Source organism: Solanum stenotomum, chromosome 8 (genome assembly GCF_019186545.1).
Source record: "Solanum stenotomum isolate F172 chromosome 8, ASM1918654v1, whole genome shotgun sequence".
Classification (NCBI taxonomy): domain Eukaryota; kingdom Viridiplantae; phylum Streptophyta; class Magnoliopsida; order Solanales; family Solanaceae; genus Solanum; species Solanum stenotomum.
Genome location: NC_064289.1, coordinates 54,606,656 through 54,621,289, shown reverse-complemented (window position 1 = coordinate 54,621,289; position 14,634 = coordinate 54,606,656). Strand labels below are relative to the sequence as shown.

At 35.9% G+C, this 14,634-nt stretch overlaps 3 protein-coding genes across 3 annotated transcripts; 2 read left to right on the top strand and 1 right to left on the bottom strand.

The window, feature by feature from the left end:
- Positions 1-317: 317 nt before the first annotated feature.
- LOC125872943 (60S ribosomal protein L24-like) lies at positions 318-3,247 on the bottom strand. Its single transcript, XM_049553759.1, has 5 exons — positions 3,134-3,247; positions 1,742-1,817; positions 1,512-1,613; positions 1,167-1,315; positions 318-721 (listed from the first exon to the last, which is right to left on the bottom strand). The coding sequence occupies exons 1-5, from the start codon at positions 3,142-3,144 to the stop codon at positions 565-567; spliced, it is 495 nt and encodes a 164-aa protein (XP_049409716.1). The 5' UTR covers positions 3,145-3,247; the 3' UTR covers positions 318-564.
- Positions 3,248-6,237: 2,990 nt separating this feature from the next.
- On the top strand, positions 6,238-9,975 carry LOC125873954 (putative disease resistance protein RGA3). Its single transcript, XM_049554772.1, has one exon. The coding sequence runs from the start codon at positions 6,238-6,240 to the stop codon at positions 9,973-9,975; it is 3,738 nt and encodes a 1,245-aa protein (XP_049410729.1).
- Positions 9,976-12,873: 2,898 nt separating this feature from the next.
- Positions 12,874-13,708, top strand: LOC125873953 (putative disease resistance protein RGA4). Its single transcript, XM_049554771.1, has 2 exons — positions 12,874-13,118; positions 13,215-13,708. The coding sequence occupies exon 2, from the start codon at positions 13,235-13,237 to the stop codon at positions 13,706-13,708; it is 474 nt and encodes a 157-aa protein (XP_049410728.1). The 5' UTR covers positions 12,874-13,118; positions 13,215-13,234.
- Positions 13,709-14,634: the final 926 nt, after the last annotated feature.

The following is a 14,634-nucleotide window of genomic DNA, read 5'->3' as shown; positions in this document are numbered from 1 at the left end:
GTATTAGGCCTTGCATTTTTATGGTCATTAGGCTTGATTTTTTATTTGGTTTAGATCAGTTTTATGATCGATCTACACTTGTTTAACAACATCCACATTTAAAATAGTAATTACACAATTAAATGGAATATGAATTCAATCATGTTAAACACTACTGATTCTTATGTATCTTCCTTGATCAATTTAATCATCATGAAAGTAATTCTTCAAGTATGCAGAAAAACAGACGTTAAAGGGTCAATTTAAACTCATCTTAATTATATTCTAGCTCAGTCAGATTGCTGCATGGTAAATTACTGCACGAGTTTGCACACGCATTCGAAGAAACAGATTTCAAAAATGTATTGTTTAGGAGTCAAAAAACTACATCTGTAATAGAGAATGAACCCACAAGCAGTCAATAGTATGTGGAGAATCAACAGCTGCATTTGCAACCAAATGCAAAACCGTCAACAAGAAATTTGTCTGCAGATGTATGAGATACTTGTAAATGAAGGTCTTCGCTTACAGTCTCTTCAAACAAAGGCACTCTATTGCTAATAAGCAAACATCATAAACAACAGCTTAACGTTTTCCTCCGCCACCACCAAGCTTAGGACCTTTTGATGCACCTCCTTTGGACATACTGCCCTTTCCTCCAGCTTTCTGGGACTTGGCCTGAACCTCTGCTTTCTTCGCCTTCTTTTCATCCTTCGTCTTCTTGATCCTTTCCTTAATTTCACTACACAAAATTCATACACACAAAAGAGATCAGTTTATCCCCATGACACCAAAAACCATGTCTACTTAAACTTCAAGGACCAACACCCTAATTTACTGTCCTGTCGCACCAAGATGATAATACCAAGCATTGTGTAGTACACATAAGGTTCAAGGTGTTTTTAGAACAGATTATTTTTTGATCAAGAGAAGAAATGGGTCAGTTCATGTTAGGCCCATATGGAACAGAAGGTGCTTGAAAGGTATCAGCACATCTGTAACGATAGACACAATTAATTTCCCAGACTAGTAACTGCATTAACCACATGTGAAAACGTTAATACCTGACTAAGTCTGGTATATAAGATAAAAGATTATCAGATAAGACTATCCAAAAAGCCACCAACCATATGCAAGTTGCTGGTGCACACAGTGATAAATAAAATCAGGAATTAGTAGAAACTAACCGAAGAGCAGCCTCCCTGGCAGCATCTCGAACTTCTGGCCTTTCAGTTCTCTTCTTCTGGATTACCTCCAAGGTTGCACCGACAATAGACCTAGAGTAAGGTTTCTTGGTGGTACGTCGCCTCTTCTTAGCAGCTTCTTGTGCAATATCCTATTGTAAACAAACACAGGTCGCAATTAAATTACGTCATTATAAGCAAGTATAGGGAAGTCCTAGAAAAGTTCAGCACCCCAATGCAAGTTTTACGAGTAAAACTATATCTGCTGAAGAAAGGGCATATTCCCTAGTTTAGTTTCAATTAGGGGGCAGAACACAGTTACTGTTGTTGAAAGTCCAGAAAACTCACCTTCTTGTGTTGCTTCCTATACATAGCTGTCCATGTAAGTTTGGATGGCTTCAACTTGTTGTGGAAGTAGTGTTTGCATTTTGAGTTGACGAATAGGAACACCTAACGTATCAAGAAATCAATAAAGTGATAGTGGAACTGGCACGATTTTTCCTCCAATTCCAAAGAAAACAATCAAATTTATCCTAAATTAAGAAAAAAGTGTAGCATGTCATCTATTGAAAGAATACCTGAGAATCTGAACGGATAAATCTGATCCCTCTCCCAGGGTAAATCTTGGCACCACTGAAACGGCAAAGTTCTGTCCTGAAATTGATGCAAGACAACAATGAATCATCACTTTGAATTTATGGCTGTGGAATTACCAGGGAAAAATCTAAACTACAGGAATTGAGCAAGCTCAAGAAAATCCCAGTCTGAAATAACACAAGATTTCATGTAAGATTAAGTTGAACATTGAATTGAGTTTAACATCACTATTTTTATGTAGTGCCTAGTTGAAACATTGCAGATGACCAAGAAAATAACTGCCAACCGCTGTCCACCAACAAGGCAGTTCACATCTAATGGTGGCTACAGTTTTAGTAGCCAGATGTAATTAAAAAGAACTAATGTGGTTTGAAATCAACCAGAGCGACAACACACATAACTATGGAGCAGTGAAAAGATGGATATCACCAATACCGCTTAATATGATTTTAATCTAGTTGCAAGGTCATACACTCTGCCTGGAGAACTTCCCTACCTATCCCTTCATCTCTCCCACACAATTCCCCCGACTCTAAGCAAAGACCAGAACAGACCAGATTTTCAAAAGAAAACTAACCCTCAAAAAAACATGGAAGATCACTCTAGAAATAAACTATGCTAGATGTGTGGTCTGACTTGAACATAGAATAAGAAGACCACATCAACTGTCTGTGCATGAATATTCTTTCAAATGAGAAAATAATTGCATGTAGAACTTGAGCTTCACGAGCAAACTCCAACCTCATCAAATCGAACTATGAGTTAGAGTGTTCACTATGAAAATTAGGGTGTTCTTGAATCGTGAAAAACGATCATCCCAGCAAAATATTCTCCTAAAAGTCAAAATACAATTATCTCCAATCTTACTCTTGCTCAAATCATAATTAAGACATTGTTACAAATCCTATAATACTCAAAAGTGCACCATCACATAACTATCCTTCTTCCTAAGGTAATCCGTGTATGATTAAGAAATGTATGCTATTTTTATGCAAACCACAGAAAATGATCCAAAAAAAATATTTTTTAAGCTCCGTACTAGTGTTTTTGTCTGTGCTGGATTTGAACATGAGACCTCATGGTTCTCGGGTGCCATACTAGACATACACAGTGAAACAACATTAATCTTAAGGGAGCTCCGCCGAGAGCATCTCCAGAATTACACATTCTCATTTACATTATGAATCTAAATATGGATTTTTGCAAAGTTCCACCATTGATTCTTCTCCGTGAGCTAAATCTAGGAATTGTAGATACCATTTACGGATAAATAACCAAATTTTCTCAACGAATACTACAGAAACAAATCATCGGATGCATAAAGGCAATCAAAAATAGAGATGAATGAGAAAGATAAACGGGAGAAATCTTACTTGAGAACCATGGTTGATGCTGTAGCGAGCCGCCCTCCTTTACAGTATCTCAATGAAATTGAAACCCTAATGAGCTACCATTTTATAAGAAACAGAGGTTAAAGGGCCCAAAAGATGTGAAGGGCTTCGTGGGCTTGTCTGTCTGGTTCAGTTATTGGGCCTCTCCATAAAACTTTAAGCCCATATAACAAGAAAACACAACACATAAACCCAATTTTAAGTATTTCTGCTAAAGAATATGTCCTCTAAATTGCGGCATAAGTTTATATGTTGGTGTCATAATATCTCATAAGTCGTGGCGTAATGGCGTTTGCTCTTTACATTGAAATAACAAACAACTTTTCCGTATCATAATTTTATATCATAATATCCACAAGTTATGCCATATGTCGTGGCTCAGGGCATAGCATATTTCTAAAAAACAAAAATAAAGAACACACAAAACCAATTTTAAGTATTTCTACTAAAGAATATGTCCTCTTTTCATGTTTTTTTTTTTTGTTTCCCACCTAATATTTGGTATCAGCATTGAAGCTCGACTATTTTGAATTCGCACCGCATAGGACCCCATTCAGGGGAAACTCTCCCTAGTAGGGATTTTTCCATATTCAGGATTCAAATTCGAAACCTTTATTTAAGGGAGGAGTAACCCCATTCAGTGCTCCAATTACTCTCTTTTCTAATGCAAGTGAAAATTATCCACATCTACATTGGGTACAAGTACAACAATCGTTCGTGAAAACAACTACTAGCAAAGTTTGCATTCAACAAACATCAAAATGTTTCATTCCATTTATCCTCATTGCTTAACAAATGATGCATATTTACGTTTTTTGTTAACAGATTGAACTAGAAAAAAAATTCTAAAACTATTTTTTTAAATTCCAAAAATGAGACGTGACATTCAGTTTTGGACCGTTATTAGTATTTCCCTCTCAATTCTCTTCTATCATGGAAGCCATTAATGGAGTTGTAGTACTAGCTTAGGATTAATTTGCATATATATAATTCTTTCAATGCAATGGTTGACTTTAGATTTTTAGTTAACAGACAATATGACCTCTCTTATTAATGTGTTGACAGGGATATTTTTTTTTAAAATTACACAAATTCCATAATGTTAAGAGCTAACTACATCATATTCCTACTTTTTTTCAAATTACAAAATGTTGATGATTTAAATATCATTGGCACTCCTAAAGAGCTTTCAAAAGCTGTTGAGTGTTTAACGAAAGAATTTGAAATGAAAGATCTTGGTAAGACAAAATTTTGTCTTGGCCTACAGATTGAGCATTTGAAAAATGGAATTTTTGTCCATCAATCAACATACACAGAAAAGGTTTTAAAGCAATTTTACATGGATAAATCGCATCCATTGAGTACCCCGATGGTTGTGAGATTGCTTGACATACATAAAGATCCATTTCGACCTCAAGAAAATGATGAAGAGTTTCTTGGCAATGAAACTCCATATCTTAGTGCCATTGGGGCGCTTATGTATCGTGCTGATAACGTGTTATGAAACTTAAGAATAAAAGAACAATATAATAAGGAAGATAAGAAGAATATAACACTTGAAAGAAAGAAAGTGATCTTATATTGTTTCTCTTGTGTTATATTCTTCTTGTCTTCCTTATTATATTGTTCTTTTGTTCTTAAGTTTCATAACATGAATTTAAGGATTTCGGATACATCACTTAACGTCCGATACATCACGTCTTGATACATTACCTTTGTTGATACAAGACACACATGTCCCAATCAAGGGCGGAGCCAGCCTTCTGTTAGGGGTTCATCTGAACCCCTTAGGCAGAAAATATTAGTACTATTTATACATGGTTAAAATTATTTTTTATGTATTTAGTAGATGTTGAACCCCCTTCAATCAGTTCGTGCGTTTAGTTCTTCAATTTTTTGAACCCCTTATTAAAAATCCTAGCTCCGCCACTAGTCCCAATACTTCACTCAATGTCTCGATACATTACTTTTGTTGATACAAGACACACATGTCCCAATACATCGCATAAGAGTGATGTATCCGAGAATAGGAGAGAGTAGAAATTTTTGTAACTTTTTCAAATGGTAGAAAATTTTAAAAAATATGCTAAAATAAGTTGTGTTTAGGTAATTTTTCCGATATTTTTTAAACTAGAAAATGGATACATTGCTAACATAGTAGCTTCATTATTAGAACCTATTTGAAACTTAAAATTTTATTTCAATTTTTAAATTCCTTTTTATGGCTTTTTGTTTAATTGGATTTCCTTTTTTTTATTTTTGGAAATCTCTAGTAATTTTTTTTTTTTGTTTGTGAAAAGTGAAAAATAATTTTTAGAAACAGCTCCAAAGCCCAACTGCTCTCTTTTCTTGTAGAAATGGAGACTATGACTGTTTGTGATTAGATTGTGTTGACTCGATCATCGATGGGATGAGCTAATTTTGGACTCTTTATATAACTTGGTCAATCCTTTTCTCTTAGAGTTACTTTTCGAGATTGAGTTAGATTTATCATTACAGATTGAATTAGTTCTTGTTTTCGAGAAAATAGTAGTAATAATTAAAGTTCATTTTGCTAAACATACATAATCACAAGAACTTTATAGTCAATTTCAAATTCAAATCTTAGCATTTTTACATTCTTCGTTGGATGGTGAAAGACTACTGACCATTATATATGAATGGAGGAGAAAATAAGATGTGCTTTAATCAAAGTATTTTGGGTAACTTGGGTGAAAATAGGGTGGAAGGACATTTTCGATCGAATTCTAGTACGTTGAGGACATTTTTGAACCTTTTCCGTTTTAAATATGACAAACTAAATCAATAAGAAATAATGCCGGAATAATTTGTGCATGACTTATCGCAGAAAAACTACGCCAAGCACAACCTGTCTTCAAACCAAACGTCCCTACAGTACTATTTCTTAGAGAGATATTTGTGTCATTGGAGTTTATGACTACCACACATTTTTTTCCACAGTTTGAAGTATTGTATACTATCAATTATTGTCCTTCTTTTGGTGCCATAAACAACTAGCAAAAGAAGACTTGGGAAGACTTTGGTGCTGAGGAACACAACGACTTTGTGAAGGAGCAAACACAACAATGGCTGATCCTGTAATTGGTGCTACTGTTCAGGTTGTGCTTGAGAAGCTGCTTTCTCTCACTATTGAGGAGGCAAAAACTTTAAGGAACTGCAAGAAAAATCTCAGAATGCTCACAAAATATGTAACCATGATCCAAGCTTTCATTCATGATGCTGAAAGACGACAAGTTGAAGATCAGGCTGTGGAAGAATGGCTCAAGATGCTTGAGAGAATTGCTGAAGATGCTGAAAATGTGTTTGACAAATTCACATATGAATCTCTCAAAGCACAAGTGATGAACAACCGAACCAAACTAATGGAAAAGGTCAGTCACTTCTTTTCTCAGACTGTTTTTAAGTACAAAATGTCTCGAAAAATCAATAACATCAATGAAGAGTTGAGGGCTATCAATCAGTTAGCCAAAAACCTCGGTCTCCTATCACGGACAGTTCCTTCTCGGGAAATACTACAAATCCGAGAAACAGATTCCGTAGTAGTTGCTTCAAATGTTGTTGGTAGAGACAAAGATGTTGCTGCAATCAAGAATAAGATGTTGAACATGAGAGAGGAACTTGTTCTGTGTGCCATTCCCATAGTGGGTATGGGGGGTATAGGGAAAACTACAGTGGCTAAGAGAATTTTCAATGATGAAGAGATCAAGCAAATCTTTGAAAAGAGAGTTTGGTTGTGTCTACCTGAAATGGTAGAAACAAAGAGCTTTCTTGAACTGATTCTCGAATCATTGACAAAGAGGAAAGTTGAGGTCCAAAGCAGAGATATAATAGTCAAGATGCTACAAGATGCATTGGGAGAAAAAAAGTATTTAATTGTCCTGGATGATTTGTGGCGTGTTGACTCTACATCGTGGCATGAGTTCATGGACACCTTGAGAGGAATCAATACATCCAGAGGAAACTGTATTCTTGTGACTACTCGTATTAAACAAGTGGCATCCACAGTAGCAGTAGATCTTCATATGTTGAGAAGATTAGCAAGAGATCACTGCTGGTCCATTTTCCAGCAAAGAGCGTTTGTTGATAGGGAAGTTCCGGAGGAAATACCAAGTGTGGAGAACAAGATTGTTGAAATGTGTCAAGGTCTACCGTTGGCTGCAAGTGTGTTGGGAGGCCTCTTATGCAACAAGGATAAACATGACTGGCAGGAAATTCTTGATGGAAACCCCCTTATTGCAGGGGAAGATGATCTTTGGGAAAATAGTATAAAGAAGATCCTAAAACTAAGCTATGATTATCTACCATCTCCACATCTGAAGAAATGTTTTGGTTACTTTGCAATGTTTCCAAAAGATTTTATGTTTGAAAAGGACCAACTAATCCAACTCTGGATGGCAGAAGGGTTTCTTTGTCCATGTCCAGAGACCCCTGTGATGGAAGATGTCGGGAAGAAGTTTTTCCAACTGTTGTTGCAATATTCTTTGCTGCAAGATGTTAAGCTAGATGAGCTCAACAATATAACACATTGTAAGATGCATGATCTTGTGCATGATTTGGCTGGGGATATTTTAAAGTCTAAACTATTTGATCAAAAGAGTGTAGGAGGCAAAAATCTTTCTCAAGTTCGATACTTTGGATGGGACTCACAAAGTGATCAAATGGATGCGATAAATGAGGCAGGACGTTTGTGCACATTGTTCTGGAAAAGCAATATATCTGATGATATGCTATTGAGCTTTCAGTTCTTGAGAGTTTTAAATTTGTCCGGATCAGGCATTGAGGAGTTGTCAGCCAAAATCAGCAAGCTAATATACTTGAGATATCTTGATCTCTCCAACACTGGGATCGAAGACCTTCCCAACTCCATTTGCAAGCTCTACAATTTGCAAACATTTAGAGTCAGTGGCAGTTCTTCAATCAGGAAGCTTCCAGAAGAAATGGCAAATATGATAAGTTTGAGACACATATATTGCAACTATTGTTACAAATCAGAAATTCATTATCAGTTTCAGATGCCACTTAATATGGGGCAATTGACCAGTCTACAGACGCTACAGTTTTTCTACGTAGGTTTAGAGAAAGGTCGTCGAATAGAAGAATTAGGCCATTTGAAAAACCTTAGAGGTGAATTGACGATCAAATGTCTTCAATTAGTCGGAAATAAAGAAGAGGCTCAAACAACATATTTACAGGAGAAACCAAATATCTACAAGCTGGCATATTTATGGTCCCGTGATGAATCAGAATGCTGTGAGATCAATGATGAGCATGTGTTGGATGGTCTTCAACCGCATCCTAATTTGAAAGCCTTAGTAGTAATGGACTATTTAGGGACTAAATTTCCTTCATGGTTCAGTGAAGAGTCGCTACCAAATTTGGTCAAGTTGAAATTAAGTGGTTGCAAAAGGTGCAAAGAAATTCCATCCCTTGGCCAACTGAAATTCCTTCGGCATCTTGAGCTAGAAGGATTCCATGAGTTGGAATGCATTGGACCTGCTTTATATGGTGTTGAGATTAGCAATATTGGATCAAGCAGCATTATCCAAGTGTTCCCGTCATTGAAAGAGCTAGTATTGAAGGATATGCGCAGGCTTATTGAGTGGAAGGGAGATGAAGTTGGAGTAAGAATGTTTCCTAGGCTTGAGAAGTTGAGGATTACAGACTGTTCACTGTTAAAAAGTACTCCAAGTCAATTTGAAATCCTGTGTGAATTAAGAATTGAAGGAGTTGACAGTGAAATGCCATTGTTGAACTTGTGCAGCAACTTGACATCTCTTGTGAATCTTGATGTTCGTAATGTGAAAGAGCTCACTTGTCTTCCAGATGAGATGCTACGCAACAACGTTTCTCTTCAATACCTATCAGTCTCACAGTGCGGAGAGTTTCGTGAATTGCCACGAAGCTTGTACAATCTCCATTCTCTTAAGAGCTTAAGTATTTATAGCTGCACCAATTTCAGTTCTTTTCCTGTTCCCAGTGGAGAGAACTACTTGACTTCCCTCCAAAGTTTTCAGTTACAGAAGTGTAATGGATTGACCAGTTTACCAAGCGGAATGCTAGAGCAATGCCAGTCTCTACAGAAATTTTCGGTCAGCTTCTGTAACAACTTGGTTTCCTTCCCTTTACATGTGAGGGAAATGCCTTCACTTTCATATTTGGAGATATCACAATGTCCCAAATTGATTAGTGTACCAACAGGGTGCCTTCACCTTCTCACTGGGTTACGGGCATTGGAAATTGGTCCTTTCTCAGAGATGGTGGATTTTGAGGCATTCCAATTGATTTTTAGTGGTGTTCAACAGCTGTTTTCCCTTCGTTATTTGTGGGTGTACGGACATTTGCACTGGGATTCTCTGCCCTATCAGCTTATGCAACTTTCTGCCCTAAGACAGATCCATATATATGATTTCGGAATCGAGGCTGTTCCTCATAGATTTGACAACCTTACATCTCTTGAAACATTACGGCTAGTGAGGTGCAAACGGCTACGACATGTGGACTTCTCAGATGTCATGACCAAATTACGGGATCTGCGGATAGAGGATTGTCCATTATTAGAAGCTCTGTTGGATGGGATTGGCAACCTGTCTTCTTTGGAAGAGTTACGGTTTTTGAACTGCAAAAAACTAGAGTATCTTCCATCCATAGATGCCATGCGACGCCTTACCAAATTACAGTACCTGACATTTGAAGACTGCCCACAGTTAGAAGAAAGTAGCACCAATTGGAGTAGTTCAAACTTCCAGTACTGGTCCAACCTTTCCCATATTCCATATATTGAAGTAGGCGGGAGAATAATTTAGGATAGACGTAAGTCTTTCTAAGTCGATTTTTTAAATATTATTTTCCACGAGTTCTAGAAAAAAAGCTTTGTATGTAATTTATGTTTGATTTTTCTTTTCAGGGAACTAGTTCAAAGGTCATACTAGAACGTCGATATGGTAAATCAAGCCAAATCCCATGAGCGTCAAGCAATTACTTTTGGTACATTTAGAATTTATAGGCACTTTGCAATCTACTAGTTTCTATCTTTCTTTTTGTTAGAAACCAATTTTCGGAGGTCTATGCTGATGAACACAACATTACCTTCCTAAAAAAAAGTTTAATCATGAAAATTTATGATTCTGCTCATAGGTTACTAGGTACAAGGTCATGGTAGATCATGGTTGTGGTATATCAAGTCAAAATCCATGGGCAGCAATCACGTTAGGTATTTTAGTGGTTACTTATAATGATCTGCTTCTCCATTCTCCCAATTAGTAAACGTGTGACAAAACTGACTTTTTACCATTTCATGTGTTTCAGGTTCATGTTTGAAACACTAGCATGGACGTTGTAGAAATGTTACTTGTGTTGGATGTGTTTCAGTGTCATAATTGGCAAAGGAAATTGCATTCCGTAAACTCATTTGCATTTGGCTGAATCTGGATTGGAGATATTACTTCCCTGTATGTGGAGATCCCGGAAAAGGGTCATGAGTGATTGTCAATTGAGCTTTTCGCGTATACTGAAATGAGAGTCCAAGGGACAGCTCCTGAAATTAGTTGATCTAATTCTAAACTGAATTAATCTGGCAGTGTTGAATAGCATTCAAAGTAGAAAGAGCAACTTATGCCAGTAACTTTGCTACATTTCTCTACCATGGTTGTATGTTGTGTATAGAGCAACTTGTGTCTTGCCATTTTTATTTTATTATTTTGATGTCAGGAATACTTTCTGCCACTTGTTTTTATTAACATAAATATGAGCAAGACAAAAATTACATGGTGTTAAGGATTACCACTTAACTTGTGAACCAAATCCACAAATAAATTATGAAATAAACAAAGTAGCAACTATGTTTATAAAAAAGAAAATTCCTTATCATATTTATTATAGGCTTAAGTCATCTGCGGCCCCTTAAAGTTGTCCGCATAATTCATTTAGACACCTCAACTAAGGCTTGTACCTATTGAACACTCCAACCTTAAGAAATTTTTACCTATTTGACATAAACTGACAAACAGTTGAAAAATAAAAATGCGTGTATCTCAAACGTGAATACAAAATCGATTTACCAATAAAATGATGACACGTGGTATTGTATTCAATTTTTTTTAAAAGCTCTATTTAAATAATCCAAAAAGTATTTTAAATAATTAAAAAGTTTTTTTAATTAACAGCCCCCCCCCCCCTTCCCTTTCCCTACTTCTTCTTCGATAGACCCAATTCTGGTTTCCCCTTCCACCGGAGTCGGTGTCGGCACCGGCGACGCCAACAAACCATCGCTCTACCTCTTTCTTCTCTTTCGTTGGCGTCGGCAGTACAAAATACACCATTGCTATCCACTCAAGCTAAATACTCATTCTCTTTCATTTTGATAGCATGAATATCTTTTACTCATTGCCTTCATCTTCTATCCATTAGTAACTATTTATTAGAGTTAAAAAAAAAAAACAAACTTTTTCCCAAAAAAAATCAATTCATATTTTTCATGTAATAAATTGAGCTTCATCGAGATATTTGAGACGTAAATTAACATAAAAAAGGGAAATAAGAAGAAGAATGGTAGAGGGTGAGAGAAAGAGAGAGGTGGAGGGGGTGAGGTGTGCGCATGTGTGTAAGAAAGATGATGAAAATGGTGGAATAATAGATGCAGGGATGGGGAAGAAGATGACTGCTCCTTTTGTTTTTTGTTAATTAATTTTTCTTCTTTTTAATTAATTCAGCTGCATAAGTTAAGGGAAAAAAAAAGAAAAAATATTATTTTTTGATAACTTAACGCGCTCAAAGAAAGTGAAGCACACGTTTTTTGCCATGTCAGCATTTTGTGTCTAATAGGAATGACTTTTGAACAAATAAAGTGTTCAATTGGCATAGAGATAGGTTAAAATGTCTAAGTGAATTATGTGAACAACTTTAGATGGCCGGAGATGACTTAAGCCTTTATTATACATAGAGGTGCAACAGTGCAAGTCCCATTCAAATAAAGCTGGCAGCCAATGGGTATGGTCCCACATGTTAAGTGTTCATTATTAATTTTAGCACTTCTATCCAAACATAGTACACCATTGTTTATTTGTAGTACATATTCTCTTCATCCCTTTTTACTTGTCAAATTTTGAGTCGGCATACCAATTAAAAAGATAATTATTAGAATAGTGAGTTTATCATTTTATTTCTATTAATTAATAGGATCCCAAAATATATTTACTAACGGTACTTTTTAATAGAAAATTGTCCTTGCTTGGTTTGTCAAAAATGACAAGTAACAAATTAGGAAATATTTGAAAGAAAATGCTACAAATGCCAGAGTATTATTAGTAGTCTTAGAGAGATGTTTGTGTCATTAGAGTCATGACTACCATTCAATTTTTTCCCACTGTTTGAATTATTGTGTTTCCTTTAGTGGTCCATAAACAACTACCAAAACAATATTTCACCCAAAACATTGAGAAAAAAGAGTTTGTGAAGGAGCAAAAGCAACAATGGCATTTGGGAGCCAATAAGTGGATTCAATAGATAATTGTCACATTTTAAAAAAAATTATTTAAATGATAATTCGTTATAAAAGTAGTCGATATTAGACCCAAAGATGGATGATAGGGGTATTTGGGAGCCAATAAGTGGATGGAGGGTAGTTTTGTACCATTTCCAATAGTTTAAGGGTATTTTAGGCCCTTTTCCGTTTTCTTTTTATACTCTGTAATAATTATTATACAATCAATTTTTTTAGTGGTGGGCAAAAGACTAGCAAAAGAAGAGTTTGGTGTAGAGGAAGAAGACGACTTTGTGAAGGAGTACCAACTCTAATTATTGTTTGACCTCTTCACCCATCTCTGTGTACTAAACAACACCTTGTGTCATATAGTATTTGGATCTACGTACGAACCAATCAGTTAACAATCGATCAATCTATCATTGAGCTATTGAGGAATAACAGGAGATTCGATAAGTTAATATTGAGGTGAGTTCCATTGATTCATAATTTGTTTTCATACTTAAAGGAAATCTTTATCCTCTTAATCTATATACTCCTCGTTCATAATTTGCTTTGGTGTAGAGGAAGGAGCAAAAACAACAATGGCCGATCCTGTAATTGGTGCTACTGTTCAAGTTGTGCTTGAGAAGCTGCTTTCGCTCACTATTGAGGAGGCCAAAACTTTAAGGAACTGCAAGAAAAATCTCAGAATGCTCACAAAATATGTATCCATGATCCAAGCTTTCATTCATGATGCTGAAAGACGACAAGTCGAAGATCAGGCTGTGGAAGAATGGCTCAAGATGCTTGAGAGAATTGCTGAAGATGCTGAAAATGTGTTTGACAAATTCACATATGAATCTCTCAAAGCACAAGTGATGAAAAACCGAGCCAAACTACTGGAAAAAGTCCATAGCTTCTTTTCTAATACTGCTTTTAAGTACAAAATGTCTCGAAAAATCAACAACATCAATGAAGAGTTGAGGGCTATCAATCAGTTAGCCAAAAACCTCGGTCTCCNCTTGCTGTCAAAAAAAACCTTGGCTGCTGCACTGTTTTCCTGCTATACATTCTAATTAAACACCGTGATACAGTTATCTTCTACAGTTTGGATATAGAGACTCAGACGGTCGGGAAAGAGTTGCCCGGTACATAGTATACGAAATGGCAAAATCAAAGAAATAAAGCATCTCCTATATATATATCTGATCACTTGTGATTTCTTCTTAATTCTCTTTAAGACAACAACTTAATTAGAATGGGATATAGCTTTGTCAGTGTTAGGTTCACGCTATCCATTAACAATAACTTTGTGTTGATAAGGGAAGTTGTGTGAACTTTTTAGTTGTTAGCTCAATAAGAAGAAAAGTGTCGCTAAGGATCTTATGCATTCCCCTTTGTATTCACTTTCCTTTACTTTTGTCCCAGGTAAATCTCCCACAAGCAAACATTGTAAACATGCCGCTGAAGAAAAAGAGCTTTTATTTTCTTGGTTCCGAATGAATTTTGATCTGAGTTGACAAGTGATTTAATCAGTTATATGCTAATGTTCTTTTTGAACCAATAATATGATATATGATATGTTAAGTAAGAATTAGATGAAAAATACAAGTTGTTAGGATGTCCCGACAATTTTGCAACCCCCATTTAAATGAGTATGAATGCAATTATTGACACGGTGTCCTATCAGTAAAAGAAAATTCTCTATATCCGTATCACTTGAAATTACTATAATACTACGTCAAAAACTATGTGGTTTTCATTCTTGTGGGAAAATGGGTGAACTTGCTATAGAATTCATCTAAAATGACAACAATGTTTGTTATCCCTATTATTAGAATACCGGTTGGATATCGTATAAAACTATTCATTTACCATTCAAGAGGGACTACATGTATTTGTATGTATCTGGTGTGATTCGCATGTATCTCGGATACGAGTGAGATGGGAGAGAGGCATTAAGAAATTTGTTATGTATCTCAGATACGTGTAAATCTACTTG